Source organism: Arvicola amphibius, chromosome 18 (assembly GCF_903992535.2).
Source record: "Arvicola amphibius chromosome 18, mArvAmp1.2, whole genome shotgun sequence".
Lineage (NCBI taxonomy): Eukaryota > Metazoa > Chordata > Mammalia > Rodentia > Cricetidae > Arvicola > Arvicola amphibius.
Window position 1 is genome coordinate 28,918,157 of NC_052064.1, and position 16,710 is coordinate 28,934,866.

Sequence of the window (16,710 nt, forward strand, 5' to 3'; positions counted from 1 at the left end):
GCCTCGAACTCACAGAGATCTGCCTGCCTCTGCCTCCCGAGTGCTGGGATTAAAGGCTGGGATTAAAGGGATTAAAAGCAAAGTACAATGACGCGTGTATAAAAATGTCATAGTGAAATGCATTATTTTTTTAAAGATTTATTAAATATGTATACAGTATTCTGTCTGCATGTCTGCTGCAGGCCAGAAGAGGGCACCAGATCTCATTACAGATGGTTGTGAGTCACCATGTGGTTGCTGGGAATTGAACTCAGGACCTTTGGAAGAGCAGGCAGTGCTCTTAACCTCTGAGCCAACTCTCCAGCCCCAACCCATTATTTTTTAACAATAAATTAAGTTCAAAATTGGGGAAAATTTTTTAAAAAATGGGAAAAAATTTAATGTAGGAACTGGAGAGGAGGCTCGGCTGTTAAAAGTACTTGTTGCTCTTGCAGAGGACTCAGTTTAGTTCCCAGCACCCATGGAGGGGCTTACAGTTGTCTGGTAACTCCTTTCCTGGGGATTCTAATGGCCTTTTGTCTTCTGTGGGCACTGCACGCGTGTGGTGCATCTACACACATGCTGTCAAAATATTCCTACCTGTAAAGTAAGAATAAATAACTCTTTAATTTTTTTAAAGTCAGCATACAGCAGAAAAGGGTCCATGTCTTGGGAGGAGTAGGTGAAGTAGTACTAACCGCATAGGCTCCTGGAGCCAAACAGCTCACACGTGAATCTGGGCTCCCTCCCCTAAAAGCAGCAAACACTGTGTGGTTCTTGGCAGCTTCCCTCTCATTGGTACTAAGCACAGAATATTACTGTTCGACAGAGTTTGAAGGTTTATCAATTATGTATGGTCAGAGGCTGGCAAAAAAAAAGCACTCAATTTTTAAATAACTTTGTAATAAGATAATAAGATAGATGGTTATATTATTTTAAATTTTTTCTTTTAAAAACATAGCTTAAAGACTATTACATATTAGCATTCAATTAATAAAAACACACCCTTCCTGGCAGCCTTTCCTGGGGCTTTTCGAATCAAATCCCAAGGCTTTCCATTTAGAGAAGGGCCCAGCCTTTGTTTTCTTGGGTGTTGCTGCCCCCTGTCGGAAACTAAGCATACTACAGAAATCAGACTGTTTTGAGCAAAGCTTTTCAACAAATCGTTGCCTCAGTCTGGGGATGAGCTCTCACCCCCGTGAGTTACTGCAAAGAAGTATTTGCCTGAAAACCTACTCATGTCCGTGCGTCGAACTTCCCATACAACTCTCGGCAGCAATAACCTGTCTGAAATAATTCAGGGGGCAGCTTTCACACAAGTCCCCTGGGCATACATCCCCTTCAAGCAAGCAGGTGCCGGGCACGGGAGGATGAGGAGGGGTCCAGTCCATGCTTCCATGGCATACACAGACCACCAGGGTGGACACTCGAGTGACGGGAACCCTGAGTGCCGAGTGGGGAGCAGTGTGGATCCCAGGTACCGCCGCCTTTTAAGAGAGCCATACCCCAATACCGTCAAAGGAGCCTGTGCTTTAAGGACTGGCTGGAGCCAGTCGGGTGAAGAGGAAGCCATGGATCTTTCTGAAAAGCACCAATTGGCTGTGTCACGCAGGGCAGCCAGTTCAGGCGACAGCAGGGGAGAAACTGAGCTGGGCACGGTGATGCACGCCTGTAATCCCAGAAATAGAAGGCGGCGGTGGGAGGTGGAAAACACCCGGTCAGTTGAGGTTACTGAGTGAAACCTCGTCTCAAAATAAAACACAGAGGATGTATTTCTGCTGACAGAGAGCCTGACACGGGTGAGGCCATTGTTTCAGCTCCTGGTACCACTAAAAGGTTTTTTGTTTTTTTTTTTTTTAATTCCACAATATCAAGGGTCAAAAATCAATTTTAACAGTTAAGGGAATAATACTAAAGGTATCATTGTGGAAAGTATCAGCCTGCAGTCAAACCGGGGCCTGCCGATCATGTGCTGATCAACCTTCCAGGACCCTCTCCTCCACACAACAGAAATCACTGTGTACTTCTTGTGAAAAATAAGTGCGAGGCGGGTATCTGCTTGCAAAGCAGAAAGCATCAGCAGATGGAAGCGGTGCTGTTACTGATTAAATGCAGACTTTCAGTTTTTCCTTTCAATGAAACGTTGTAACAATGATAACTTTTTTTTTTTTTTTTTTTTTTTTTTGGTTTTTCGAGACAGGGTTTCCCTGTAGTTTCTAGAGCCTGTCCTGGAACTAGCTCTCGTAGACCAGGCTGGCCTCGAACTCAGAGATCCGCCTGCCTCTGCCTCCCGAGTGCTGGGATTAAAGGCGTGCGCCACCACCACCCAGCTCAATGATGACTTTTTTGGCCTCGTTTTTTTTTAAGAAAGGATTTCATGTATCAGAGCCACTTCTGTTGGCGCGCTGGACAGATGAACCTGTGGCTAAGAGCACTGGCTGCTCTTGCAGAGGCCCTGGGTTTGATTGAGTCCCAGCACCAACATGATGGCTTACCTGTGGTGAAGTTCCACCTGTAACTTCAGTTCCAGAGGGCCCGACCCTTCTGACCACAGACACCAGGCACATTCATGGGGCACATGTATATATGCAGGGAAAACATAAGCATAAAATAATGTAAGGGTTTTTTTTTTTTTTGACTACCTATGTAGCCAAGGGTGGCTTTGAACTCCTGGCCCCGTCTCGGTGTCCTGAGTGCTAAAATTGCTAACATCTGCTACCTCAGGCTTACATGGTACTGAGGACTGACCCCAGGGCCTTGTGCCTGCCAAGCAAGCCTTTTACCAACCAAGCTACACTCCCCAGCTCCCCATGGTGATGTCATATTTGATATTTTTAGATTTATTTTGTTTTTATTTATGCCTATGTGTGGATGCGTGCCCAGAAGTGCATGTATGTCCTGAGAGTCCAGAAGTTACAGCAGGACAGTAATATAATAATAGGGCATGGACAAACTATGTGCTCACATCCCACCATATTTTCTTCCCCATGGAATCAGGACTGGGTTTTTCTCTTCCTACCCAGAACTGGTTTATGCTCAGTAGCAGTGGAGTAAAGTCACCAACAGCCTTACCCAACTGTGCTCACTGTGCAACAAAGACTGCCTTGGAAAACTATGTTATGTTGGTGCAATAATGGCATAAATGTTATGGGAGCGACCAATCATTGTCTAGTTAGATTTAGAGCAACCAATCATTGTCTAGTTAGATTTAGAGCAACCAATCATTGTCTAATTAGATTTAGAGCAACCAATCATTATCTAGTTAGATTTAGAGCAACCAATCATTATCTAGTTAGATTTAGAACAACCAATCATTATCTAGTTAGATTTAGAGCCTGATTCACAAGATGGAACTAGGGCTTGGTACCATTTATCTGGATCAAAAGCCTATACCTAGCTATGTCTTAGGTACTAGGAGAACCTTCCGTCATTATTCTGCTAAATAAACAGTAATAAACTGGCCTGCTAAGTCAGTGTTTCTCAACCTGTGGGTCACAACCCCTTTGGGAGTCAAACAACCCTTTCACGGAGGTTGTATATCATATAGAATGTATATCAGATATTCACACTACAATTCATAATGGTAGCAAAATCCATTATGAAGTAGCAATGAAAATAATTCCATGGTTGAAGGTCAGCACAACATGAGGGACTGTATTAAAGGGTAGGAGCATTAGGAAGGTTGAGAACCACTGCTAAGTTACCTTTTTTTTTTTTGCTAAGTTACCTTTATACCCATAAATTAATGTCTCTCGACCTTCGTCAGGGAAGCTTCTTTTGTAGTGGGTAACAACGAACCGAGAGCCATGGCTGACCAAGGTGAGAGGAGAGAGTGGGGTACTCAGATCCAAGTGGGACACCTGTCACCACAGCCCTGCATTAGCCAGTTTCCCATTGCTGTGACAAACACCATGGCCAAGGTAAGACGGAAGGGTTTAGTGGGCTTATGGATCCAAACGGACAAGAGTCGGTCACGGCAGGGAGGCGTGGCAACAGGAGGCAAGAATTGTGGCAGGAGTAGGAAGCTCCCATCTTGATTCACAAGCAAGCAGCAACAAGAGCAAACTAGAAATGGCACAGGTCTTTCAAATCCCAAAGCCCACCTCCAGGGACACACTTCCTCCAACAAGGCCACCACCAACTGGGCACCCAATAGTTAAATGCTCACAACTATAGCAGACATCCCCTTCCCTGAAGGCTCAGTGATCACTTTGGAAGAGTGGGCTGTAAAGATGACCAGAGCCAAGGTAGTGGACGTGGCATCTGCCAGTCAGGAGTCACTGCTGATTACCTGAGATGCCCACGGCATTCTAAGATCAATGACACCCCTCCCTCTTAAAGGCAGCTCAGATAAGCCGAGCACACAGAAGACAGCAGGCTTAGTGCAGCCTAAAAGGACCTCGAGAGCTCTAGGTTGGCTGTAAAGTCTCCCAAACTCACCTGTTACCCCTCAGGTCTTAGGGGGCAACAAGGGTGCAACAAGGCTTGGGTGCTGCTGGCCCTGAACTCTCGCACCAGACCCCAAGTGTACCTACCTTCCAGACGCTGAGGACAGACGCCTGGACACACCTTCGGCACTTACTTCGCACAGGACCTTATATGCCATTGACCCAAGCGGGTGTCTCAGGGATTTGCTAAATATCCCCTCTGCTTTCCAGGCACTACTGCTTAAAGCAGAACGCTTTCCTCATATCCCATACTTGATCAGACGTGGGTTCTACTTAACGTCTGAAGCCAGACAGGCATGGCGGCATGACCTGCAGTGTGGTCCCAGCCCTTGCAGGGTAGAGGAGGACCAGCTGGAATTTAAAGTCAGACTGAGCTACAAGTTCCCAGTCACTCTTTCAAACACCCCCAAGTCTAATGAAGGTAGCTGAGTGTCTCTCAACCTTGGAAGATTTTACTCCACCAAAAGTTGGTATCTAGAGGCTTTTTTGTGGTCGCATAGGAAATGAGTATCCCCGGCACCTAAGTCAGAAGTTGGGGATGTATTTATAGAGCATCCCCCTATCCCCCTCACAAAGAATTCATCTGGCCTGAAATCTTAATGCAGACTGATTCTGGGATTTCTGTATTACATCTTCATGGATCTTTGCCTGGAAACCTGAGCCAGACCACTTAACTGATAGAGCTGGAATCTTTTTTTTTTTTGGGGGGGGGGGGGTGCTGTGTTGGCTTTTTGGCAGGGTCTTATATATACCCCAGACAGGTAAAAGTGCAACCCCCAGCCTCTGCCTCAAATGCTAGGATTCCAGGCCTGGACCACCATGCCCACCTCAGTTTCTTAGTTCCTGAAGAAAACACATCCCCTAACGTTTAGCTTCACTTAGAATGGCCAGCAACATAATTAATATGGCAAACAACAGAGCATACATAGTACAATACCATACAGAGTCGACTAACATTAAGAACTGTTATACTACGACTTTTAAATATAATAAATTTTATTTATCTGGTGGTACATGATGCTCACAGGGCATCATACAGCAAATTTTAAAAATACAATATAAAAAAAATCAAACAGCCAAAGAAATTAATTCCATCAGAGGACAATGGGTCATGGGCGGAGAGGGGAGGGGAAGGAAGAACGGGAAAGGGCCAGAGAAAAGACCACCACCTGCCCCTGAAGAACATTAATTCTTCCTAAGCTTTGCCTTAAGAAACATCGAAACAAAGTGCTAACGGTCTCTTGAGAGGTTCAAACGTCACATAACATCTTTCACAAGGGTCTATCACAAGATGCTTTCCTTATTAAGAGCATGAAACAATCCAAACACCTCTGAGGATCTATTTGGTCACAATCTTGAGGTTACAGCCTTTAGCATTTCTTCTTTCCCTTACCCGTCCTGCAATCACCTCCACCAGCAAAATGTCATTCAAGCAGGCACTCTTCTGTCAGCTGTATTTCTGATGCAAAGCTTATTTCCCATAAATAGCAAGGAGCTACACAAACTTAAGCTATATTAAGTATTTTAACTGATAAACTTTCCTAAGAATGATTTAAAATCAAATCTTAACTTTGAGAACTGTATCCAATTCCCAAGATTACTAATTCCCGAGGGTTATCTGAAATCAACTATACAAAACAGCGATATTTAAAAGTGCATAGGGCATGGCTAGAAAATTTCTAAGAACAGGAAAGTGGTCTGGGAATTTGTTTGATTTTACTACACACAAGGAAAAACAAGAAGCTATGTGTCCTGCCTAGGAACATTTAATGCTCGGTATCAAGTGTATAAAAGCAGAGCAGAAACTGTTTCTCAGAGTCCAGCGGAGAGACTTGTTAGTCAAAGCCTAGAGGTTCTGAAGAGCAAAGTCATAGGCTAGTCCCACTGATGGCAGAATCATTTCCCTCTAGGATCAACAAAAATACAAACAGAGGAAGACAAAACAGTGATGGGGAGAAAAGGTTTAAAAAAAAACAAGAAATTTGGGGTATAAAACTGATTCATTTGTTGCCCCAAAACATTAAAAGAGCCTTAATGCTTGGTTCTTCTAGAACTGAGGGGCATTTTGGCTCACGCTGCACACTTAAACCACGGTATTATATCTGACTGCTACAAACAAACCAAACCCAGGCATTTTTTTTAACTTTCTACTTCTCCCATCATACAGCATCCTGATCTATAAGGACTCTGCATATGGCCCCTTCCATTACACTGGTTGCAAAGGCAAAAGCCAGGTCAGATGCATCTGTGCAGTCCCTGCATCTAAGGACAGTGGCTAGCATGCGGCAGGTTCTGAACAGCTGCTTACTGAATAGATAAAAGTCCAGAGACTGCTACTATACTAGCATTCCTCAGACAGCACTGTTCCCAACAGGAAGAAGAGTTCTGAAGGACAGACAGCTTTTCCATTGTCTGAACACGGGCCCACCAGGAGCTGGGCATGACCTAAAATACATCCTCTCTGCTCGTCGTAAAGCATTGAGACATCACGAGGTGAAAGGTGCTATGTAAGTACAAGTAATATTCAAGAGAGCTCGGCTAAAGTGCGACTCTTCTATGGTGGTGGAGGCTCGTGCCACACTGAGGGGAGCACCCCAAAGGGACTCTTCTTATCAACAAACAATGGACTTTGACAGAGGCCACCACTGTACAGTCTGTACTGCTAACTACGTTCTGTAATAAACCAAGTGACAGAAAATGAAGTTAAACCACTTATTCTACACAAACCAACTTTACCAAAGTTCTTCATTTTACAAGTATATTCAAAAAACACACACAAATTAGCATTTTGTACACGAATGTTTATTTCTCAAACATTCCCTTTAAACACAAGGAATGAATTCTAAATCTTCATAAAGATGAATAAAAAATGTCAATCCTCCAGTACAGCGTGTGTGATCACTGCGTCCTTGGTCACTACTGGCATTTACTGTTTAACATCAAAAACAAAAGTTATTTCAAAATCATGCTACTGATCTCTACCTTCCTCTATGACCAGCTCTACACTGATCTGCAATGTTTTACAAGTTTATATCAGACAGAAGCAAGTTTAAGGTGTGAAACAGCTGTGTATTAGACACAAGATAAAATTACAAGATATAGTCAAGTTCGTAACGAATATAGGTGTTCTTATCATCGTTGTAGATCCTTGGGTAATGTGCTATGAGAGCGTCCTGGGAGCCGATGTAGATGGAGTTGTAAATTTTCCAGTACACATCTCTGACTTTCCGAGCTGGGTGAAACAGACCCTAGAATAAGAAAAACGTAGAGTTAATTCTATTTTCAAGACCACATATATCTAACGCAACTGTGGACTGTGAAGACAGGGTTAGGAATGCTTCATTTTACAGAGAATTCTCAATAGAGGAATCTAAAGTGGCTAAAAGCTACTTCAGGAAATGCTCAGCATCCTTAGCCATCAGAGAAATGCAAATCAAAAGAACCTGAGAGTCCATCTTACACCTGTTAAGAATGGCCAGTCAAAAACAATGATGACAACTTATGCTGGAGAGGATGTGGGGAAAGGGGAACACGTCTGCATTGCTGGTGGGAATGCAAGCTGGTACAGACCCTTTGGATGTCAGTGTGGTGATTTCTCAGAAAATTGGGAATCAACCTTCCTCAAGACCCAGCAATACCACTTTTAGGTATATACCCAAAGGAGGCTCAATCGTGCCACAAGGATATGTGCTCAACTATGTTCATAGCAGCTTTGTTTGCCATAGCCAGAACCTGGAAACAACCTAAATGCCCCTCAACCCAAGAATGGATAAGAAAAATGTGGTACATTTACACAATGGAGTACTACACAGCAGAAAAAAATAACATCTTGAAATATGCAGGCAAATGGATGGAGCTAGAAAACATCATATTGAGTAAGGTAACCCAGACCCAGAGAGACAAATATAATATGCACTCACTCATACGTGGCTTTAGACATACAGCAAACCAGCCTACAATTCACACTCCCAGAAAACCTAGACAACAATGAGGACCCTAAGAGAGACATACATGGATCTAATCTACATGGGAAGTGGAAACAGAAAAGATCTCCTGAGTAAACTGGGAGCATGGGGATCATGGGAAGGGAAGAGGAAGGCTGGAGAGTGGAGAAAAATATATAGTTCAATAAAAACAATTTTAAAATTGACAAAAAAAATATTTCCTTGTAGCTGGCATGGTGGGACACACCTTTAATCCTAGCACTCAGGAGGCAGGAGGCGAGCTATCTAGCAGTTCAAGGCTAGCCTGATCCACACAGTGAGCTCCAAGTCAACCAGGTCTGCACAATGAGGCCCTGTCTCAAAAAACTAACTAGTTCCTTTGAAGTACTTTGAAGTGAAGGAAAAAAATCTGGAAACTGCACAAAATTGTGATGGGTAAACACAAAATCTAATTTCTATCTCAACACAGAACTGTCTCCCACATGCTAATCAGTGAAGGACACTAGCCTACGGCTCTGGCAGGTAGGTCTTGCCCAAGTACAGCAAACAAAAGCCCCCCCCCCCTACTTAGCTCACCTAATTAACATACCCAATCAAAATACACCACCTGACCTAGCCCATTCTACCACAGACCTCCTTTTTCTCATCTTAAAAATTACACATGCATAAAATAAAATAAAAAAAATTACACATGAACAGCCAGGTAGTGGTGGCACACACCAGGCAGCTCTTTGTGAGCTCAAGGCCAGCCTGGTCTACAAGAGTGAGTTCCAGGACAGGCTCCAAAGCTATACAGAGAAACTCTGTCTCGAAAAACAAAATCAAAAAAACAAGTTACACATGCTGGGCTGGAAAGATGGTTCAGTGGTTAAGAGTATTGGCTACTTCCAGAGTTCAATTCCCAGCAGCCACATGCCAATTCACAACTGTCTATAACTCTGGTACCAGGGTTTCTGACACCCTTACACAGACATACATGCAGGCAAAACACCAGTGAACATAGAATACAAATTATTTTTTAAAAATTACACCTGGTGCTGGGCAGTGGCACATAGCTTTAATCCCAGCACTTGGGAGGCAGAGGCAAGTGGATCTTGAGGTCGAGGTCAGCCTACTCTTCAGAGTCAGTTCCAGGACAGCCAAGGCTACACAGAGAAATCTTGTCTCTAAAAACCAAATATCCAAAAACCCCTACAGGATCATTTGCTGCTGTTTTTCTTCCTGAGTCACAAAGCAGCCACTTTAGCTGCTTAATAAAGGATCTCTGTGAAAACAGGTGTTGTGCATGGTCTGGGAGGAAACCCCCACTATGCAGGGGTCTCCTTCAACTGGGTAGTGACTGACTTCAACATAATAAACTAACTCACTTTTTTGAGTGATCTTGTATAAAAACAACAAACAAAAACCAAAACCACATTTAGCCTACCTGTAAGCAATACTGCAACATTCTGCATGGTCCAATAGCAACTCTCAGGCCCTCCAGAGCTCCCATGACGGCCTGGATTACGTGGGGTGATGTCTCAAACACATTCGGCCATACATAGTTCAGTAAGTGATTCAGAGAGTCTTCACAGCCAAAGCCATAGACACCAAGTGACATGTGTTGTACCACTGCGCTAGCTGTCTGCCTGTGCACAAGGTCCCTGGAGTGTAGAGAAGAGGTCTCTAAGTTAACCTTAATTTGTAAGAAATATTCATTTGCATTATTAGGAACTGAATTACTATTCAACGTTTGACTCTCATGAGTGACTAACAGTCAGTATCTCATTTTAAACTCTGTAACTCAAAAATTTTCATTCAAAAAAGTGCTCACACAGTCTGGCAAGCTATTAACAACCTTTCAAAAGCATAATAAAAAACATGAACTATATAACACCTTTAATTTATTTACTATCTAACTTATTCACCACAATGAAGAAGTTCTAAGTTTTTCAACCAAGTATTATTAGTAATCCTCAATTGAGTTACTACCTCAACCTGCAAAGATAAATCTTAATTTCTATTAATTCCCTGAGAATTATGTACAATGTATCTTGAACGTATCAATCCCCAAAGCACATTTTAAAAATAAAGACGCAACAAATATTATGAACTCTAAAATTAAAAAAATGAAAAATTTAGCCAGGCAGTGGTAGCACACACCTTTAAACCTAGCACTTAGGAGGCAGAGGCAGGTGGATCGCCAAGTTGGAGGCCAACCTGATCTACAAAGTGAGTTCCAGGACAACCAGGGCTACTGTCTTGGGGGCGGGGAAGATCCAGGTCTGGATGCCAAGAAACAAAGCATTTTCTGTTTATATCCCACCCAATTTTCCAAACTTTGTTTTGAGATAGGGCAGTCTTATTTTGTGCTTGCTGCACGGAATTCCCAATCCTCCTGCATCAACGGCCTCTGTAGTAGTGGAGGTTAGAGGCTCAACGTGGCCAGTTCAGTGAATAACTTTAAGCTGTATACAATGTAACCAATAACCAGCAGAAAACTCAGCATTGCTCAAACTGTCTGAGCCCTCCTTCCGCTTCTCTTGTCAGGGACAGCTAATTCTGTAAAACGTAGCCGAGCTCTTGTCACGTAACTCAGACGTAGTACTTTACTAACGGCTGCCACTGGATCATCGGAGGCTCTGGCAGTAAAAGAGGATCTGCTGAGGACGGAGCTCACTGTAGATGCTGGCCTAGCAGGTGTGAAGCCCTGGGGGCATACACAACACCCAATAAAAGCAAACACAGTGGTACACGTCTACAATCCCAGCACTCTGGAGGTACCACTCAGCTGCCCTGAGTGATCTGAGACACTGTCTGAGAACAAGACTACAGGTTTCTCTGTCACGCAGATAAACTCCTGTTCATCTTCTACCCCAACTGTTTTAAAAACAAGAGTGAATCAAAATCTAGCTTAAAATATGAAGAGATTAACCCATTACAACAAATATTAAAGTAAGAAATTATATGAAATAATACATAGTAACGTTTCTTCAACAAATAGGTCATTTAAAAGGAACCTTAATAAACTCTAAAAACAAAACACTGGTTCCTGCGTTGGCTGTGGTCACTCACCTGTCCATCAGCGCATCCTCAAGGAGAGGCGTCACCGCATAGATGTAGTCTTTCCCCATTTCGCCGATGTACTCAAACAAGAAGGACAGGGATTTCAGCACTCCGTTTTGAACGTTTAGTTCAGGAACTCTGTACTCATTCATTAAGGCAGGGAGCACTGTGAAGGGGGAGCATGTCTCAGCGACAATGGCAATGGCTACAGTGGTGCACACTCTGTTCTGCCTTTCCTGAACTTTGAGGTTGTTTAAAAGCGTAGCCAATACGTCATGAGGGCTGAAAAGAAACAAGAAATGCATCAGCAAGTTATCCCACCTACTAAACCTCTTCTCAGAGAAAAGAAACCTGCAATGGAATGGAGTTATTGGTGGATATAATATCACTAGGACTGTGGCTTTTGACTCAAGTGTTTCATACAGGGAAGAAGGAAAGGATATAATTATAACCTCAAAAAATAAAATAAAAAGGTTTTAAAAAGGCTCATACGAATTGTCAGATTTTTCTTAATGTTAATTCAGGTGGGTTCACTTTCAAATATAAGCTTAAACTTTTTGAAATATAAAAACTCCAAAGCCAGGCAGAATATCCCAAACAAGACGATCCAAAACTCCGGCCTCCCATGCTCTCTCTCACACACACCATCTCTTCCTCATCTTCCCTGTACCCCTCTCCCATGTTTATCTTCACCTGGGTCCCCCACCAAAGCTGCTGCCCCCACCAAGCTTTGACGTACTTCCTTTGCTAAAGCTCAGAGAGACACTGGGCTAATCAATTCTGCACCATGTCTGCCCTAAGAGCAGAACCACCGAAGTCTCAGGTCTGCGTCTGCAGTTGTTCCAGTCCCTCCTGCTCCTGTGACAGAGCACGATGACCAAGAGGACTCGGGGAAGAAAGGGTTTGTTTCCGCGTCCACACCCAGGTCGCAGTCAGGGGTCAGGGCAGGAAGTGGAGCAGGAGCCAAAGCGTGCAGGAACGTTGCTTACTGGCTTGCACCTAGGATCACGCTCAACTTACTTTCTTATACAGCCCAAGACCACATGCTCAAATAAAGCACTACCCACAAGGGAACAAATGGGCCCTCCCCCATAAGTCAAGAATCCAAACAATCCCTCACAGACATGTCACTGGCCAATCTCGTCTGTGCAGTTCCCTATCTCCCCATGACGACGCTGGGCTGTGTCGCGCTTACAGCTGGAAAAGGACACATTCAGTTTCATTTTCAACAACTAACTGCTTCTCTCAGCTGGGTTCTGATGAAGAAGAAATGAATCATAAGTGAATTCATAAGGCAGATGAATCTGTGGATTGCCCTTGGAACAATGTGTTCTTAAAAACACATAAAGTGAACATTAAGATATGAATTATATATAAATATTGTATTTTAGGAGACCTTTAATCTCACCCTTGGAAGACGGAATAGACTAATCTTTGGAGGTAAGACCAGTCAGGAATACACAGTGAGACTCTGCACCGCCTCTCTCCTAAAAACGGTGAAATAAAATTAAAAAGGAGCTGGATGGGCGGATCGGACCAGGGTTAAGAGCACTGGCTGCCCTTCAATCTCGGTATGATATCCAGCATCCACATGGCAGCTAACAACCTTCTCTAACTCCAAGATGCAGTGAATCTAATACTGTCTTCTGGCCTCTTGAGGGTGGCACAGGCATGTGAGCAGGCAAAGCACTTATATACATCCATATAAATTACAACAATAAAAGATTTAAAGTTTAATATTAAAAATACTCCCTTAATGTCAAGAGTTTCATACTCATACTACATAACGAGTCTTGGTCACACCCACCCCTTTTCTTGTCTTTCCAATACCTCTCTCATCTCTCCCTCCCCCATTAGCCTTCCCCAATCTTATGTGCTCTTTTTATGTGTCCACTGAGTCAGGGCTAGAGTCAGCTCAGCAGTAAGGGCACTAGCTGCCCTTCCAGAAAATCCAAGTTTGATTCTCAGTCCTCACACGGTGGCTCACAACCATGCATACCTTCAGTTCTAGGAGATCCAACACCCGCTTATGGCCTCCACAGGCATCAGGCATGTACATGTGTACATACATGCATATACACATAAGCAAAACACTCAATAAAAATAAAAATAAACCTAAAGAAAACAATGAATCCCACTAAGCCCACAAAGTACTATTAGCATGTGCATGAGTGCAGACACCCTACTGAAGCACATGTAGCCTCACAGGGGCCACATTTCATACCACTGACGCTCCCCACACTCATCAATGCCCAATAGCTCCTCAGGCAGGGGAGAGACTTGACCCCTCCCCGTTCATCCCAGCAATTAAAACAAGAGGTCCATAACAGAACAATGTGGAAATTAAAAAACTGGGATACTCATCTCTTAATATTTTAAGCAATATCCTAGCCAGGCATGGGGCACATGCTCTTAATAGTAAGACCAGAGAGACAATCTCTGAGTTCAAGGCCAGCCTGGTCTACATGGTGAGTTCCAGGATAGCCTAGTGATATATAGTTTTACTATGTTAAAGTGAAAGCCTTTCTTTTTTGTTTAAACAGAAAAAGGGGAAATGATGGAGGACTCCCATTGGCTAATAAAGAAACTGCCTGGCCCATCTGATTGGCCAGCCCTTAGGTGGGTGGAGTAGACAGAACAGGAAGAAGAAAGTGAGGTAGATGGCTCAGTCAGATGCTACGCCTCTCCTAAGTTAGACAGACTGCCGTGTCTCTCAGGGAGAGAGATGCGATGAAGCTCCAGCCCAAGATGGACATATGCTAGAAACTAAACGGTAAGGCACCACTTTGTGGTGCTACACAGATTATTAGATATGGGTTAATCAAGATGTGAGTAAGAGGCTGAAAATAATGGGTCAGGCAGTGTTTAAAAGAATACAGTTTCCGTGTAATTATTTTGGGGCATAAGCTAGCCAGGAGGCTGAGAGCAGGGCGGCTGGAAGCTGCCCGTAGCTCATCACTACAGCCTAGAGACCCTGTCTCCAAAAAAAAAAAAAAGCGTGGGGGGGGGGGGGGTGGCAGCCATACCTAATCTCCTAAAAAGACTCAACAAAAACGTGAATGTACTTTGAAAATGTCTATACTAAAGAAGGGGAAATTTTTAAAGCATTCCATCTATTTTAGCTCAATTTAAAAGTTAAAAAATATTTAAAATAGACAAGGGCAGGTCAGTGATTAAATGAGAAGCTTTTTCTTCAGATGATTAACACAATGGTTTATTCTAAGCTACTAAAAATAATGCACCCACTCACCCGATGGCCTTTGCAATGTACCCAAAAGTGTTGACAGTAGCTCTCCGAATGGCCTTCTTGTGTGCTTTTAGGAGCTCTAAAAGTTCAAAGCAAATCCTCATCCACTCTCTTGCAGATACATATTCAGCTCCCCTAATTAAACAAAAAATTAAAATATTAACTAAATCGTTATTACTGCTTTGCTATCAAGGTGCTTTTATTTTTTTGTTTTTGTGGTGCTGAGGATGAAGTCCAGAGCCTGTCATGCCAAATAAGGTAACTAACTGATCTGCACCCCTAACTCGAAGGTTACAAAGTAAATGTGCATATTCAGCTCTGAAACCACCATCTTAACACTAAAAGAAGACTAACCTGGCTTGTAAAGTGGTGTTGTACCTGATCTATGGAGTTCCAGGCCAGTCAGATCTTGCCTCAAAACATAAAACAGAAAGAAAGAAAGTCTGGCTCAGTTTTAAAACTACACGGCTAGGGTGGCGCACGCCTTTAATCCCAGCACTCGGGAGGCAGAGGCAGGTGGATCTGAGTTCAAGGCCAGCCTGGTCTACAAGAGCTAGTTCCGGAACAGCCAGGACTACACAGGGAAGCCCTGTCTCAAACAACAAAGTAGAAGTACACTGCTACTTATCACCAGCCAAAGGGAAATTTGCCTGAAAATATTAATCTTGGATAACCGGACCATATATATAGTTAGGTAAGCAGCTTCAAGGAAAACTTGCTTGCCAGACACAAATCCGCTAAATCTGATAAGAAATACTGCCTAAGTAAGAGGATGTTACTACCAACAGAAACGGCAGAGTAATCTGCTTACCTGTCAGCAATGCGTCCAACGAGATCGATACAGTTCTCTTGTACTTTTTCATGCCTGTTCTTTAAGATGGGGGTGAGTCTAGGCAGCAGATCTTTAATTGGTGGTGTCATCTTATGCATACCTAGTCGACAGAAATCAAGGAACTGTTAAACCCTGAACTGCAACCTCTGCTCATGTTTCCGTTTACTGAGCAATGCAAAGCACAAACAAGCCACCCATGGATAAAAGCCCAGATTCTAAGCAGACTTTGATTTTCTAAACTATTAATAGCTTCTAATTACATGTAAAAATGAAAGAAATTAGTGATTTAAAGAACATGGATTACTTAATAACAAAAAGATTTATTTGGTTTTGAAATGCTATATGCATTTAAATATGGGGACATCCTACATTCTGGCCAAATACAACAATAAGCAAAAGTAGACACGTAAACCAGATCAGAAAGGGCGCCACACCCTTTAACTGCAAAACAAAGCTTCAGTCTCCCTGAAATTCAGGGCATGTCTGGATGGTATTTAAACCTAGGAAGGAAGAAGTGGGGCGGGCAGCTAGCAGGGGCTCTTGCTCTAACTAGAACTGCTGGCTCTGATTTTCCGTCATTTTTCTCATGTTTCGCAGGTAATATGGTTTACAATTCTCTGACAAACCAGAAACCCACGAGACAAGTAGCTAAATGACTGCTGGCAACTCAGTCTCTTTAAAAGCATACCCAGACTGGGCCGAACTGGGTTCTCTGAAAAGTTGCTTTCAGAGATTTACACTGCATGAATACTCCTTACTGAACAGGGAAAAGTGTTATCACTGGCCAGGAATTATGAACTCTTGGCCTTTTCCCCAACCCTTTCAGCCTTAGAGGAGTTACTCTCAACACCATGTTTAAATACGAGATTTTGGAGGGCTTTCCCAGACAGGGTTTCTCTGTGTATCCCTGGCTGTTCCAGTGCTGTAGACCAGGCAGGCCTCAAACTGCAGAGATCAACCTGCCCAGCAAGTGCTAGGATTAAAGTTGTGCCAGCACTGCCCAACTACAGTGAGATCTTAAACACGGGTATGCCTGTCTGCTTTATCATTCCTTCTTAAAAAAAGAAAAGTTCTCTCTCCGTAAGCTCTTCCAGGGTCCTCTCTCCCAGTAACTCACAACATTTTCAGCTGTAACTGTTCCATGCCTCGAATGTCCTAAATTCCCTTTAATGTATTTAAGTACAATAGACATGGACGACAGAAGACCGTGACACC

At 43.2% G+C, this 16,710-nt stretch overlaps 1 protein-coding gene across 2 annotated transcripts in view; it reads right to left on the reverse strand.

Moving 5' to 3' along the window:
• Positions 1-7,207: 7,207 nt before the first annotated feature.
• Sf3b1 (splicing factor 3b subunit 1) overlaps positions 7,208-16,710 on the reverse strand; it is a 45,282-nt gene continuing 35,779 nt past the window's right edge. For both annotated transcript variants that reach the window (XM_038315360.1, XM_038315361.1), the window contains 5 exons: positions 15,475-15,595; positions 14,667-14,798; positions 11,426-11,698; positions 9,798-10,014; positions 7,208-7,675 (listed from right to left, as the gene is read on the reverse strand). In XM_038315360.1, the coding sequence (XP_038171288.1) occupies positions 7,517-7,675; positions 9,798-10,014; positions 11,426-11,698; positions 14,667-14,798; positions 15,475-15,595 (902 nt within the window). In that variant the 3' untranslated portion in view covers positions 7,208-7,516. The remainder of the gene's footprint in view (positions 7,676-9,797; positions 10,015-11,425; positions 11,699-14,666; positions 14,799-15,474; positions 15,596-16,710) is intronic.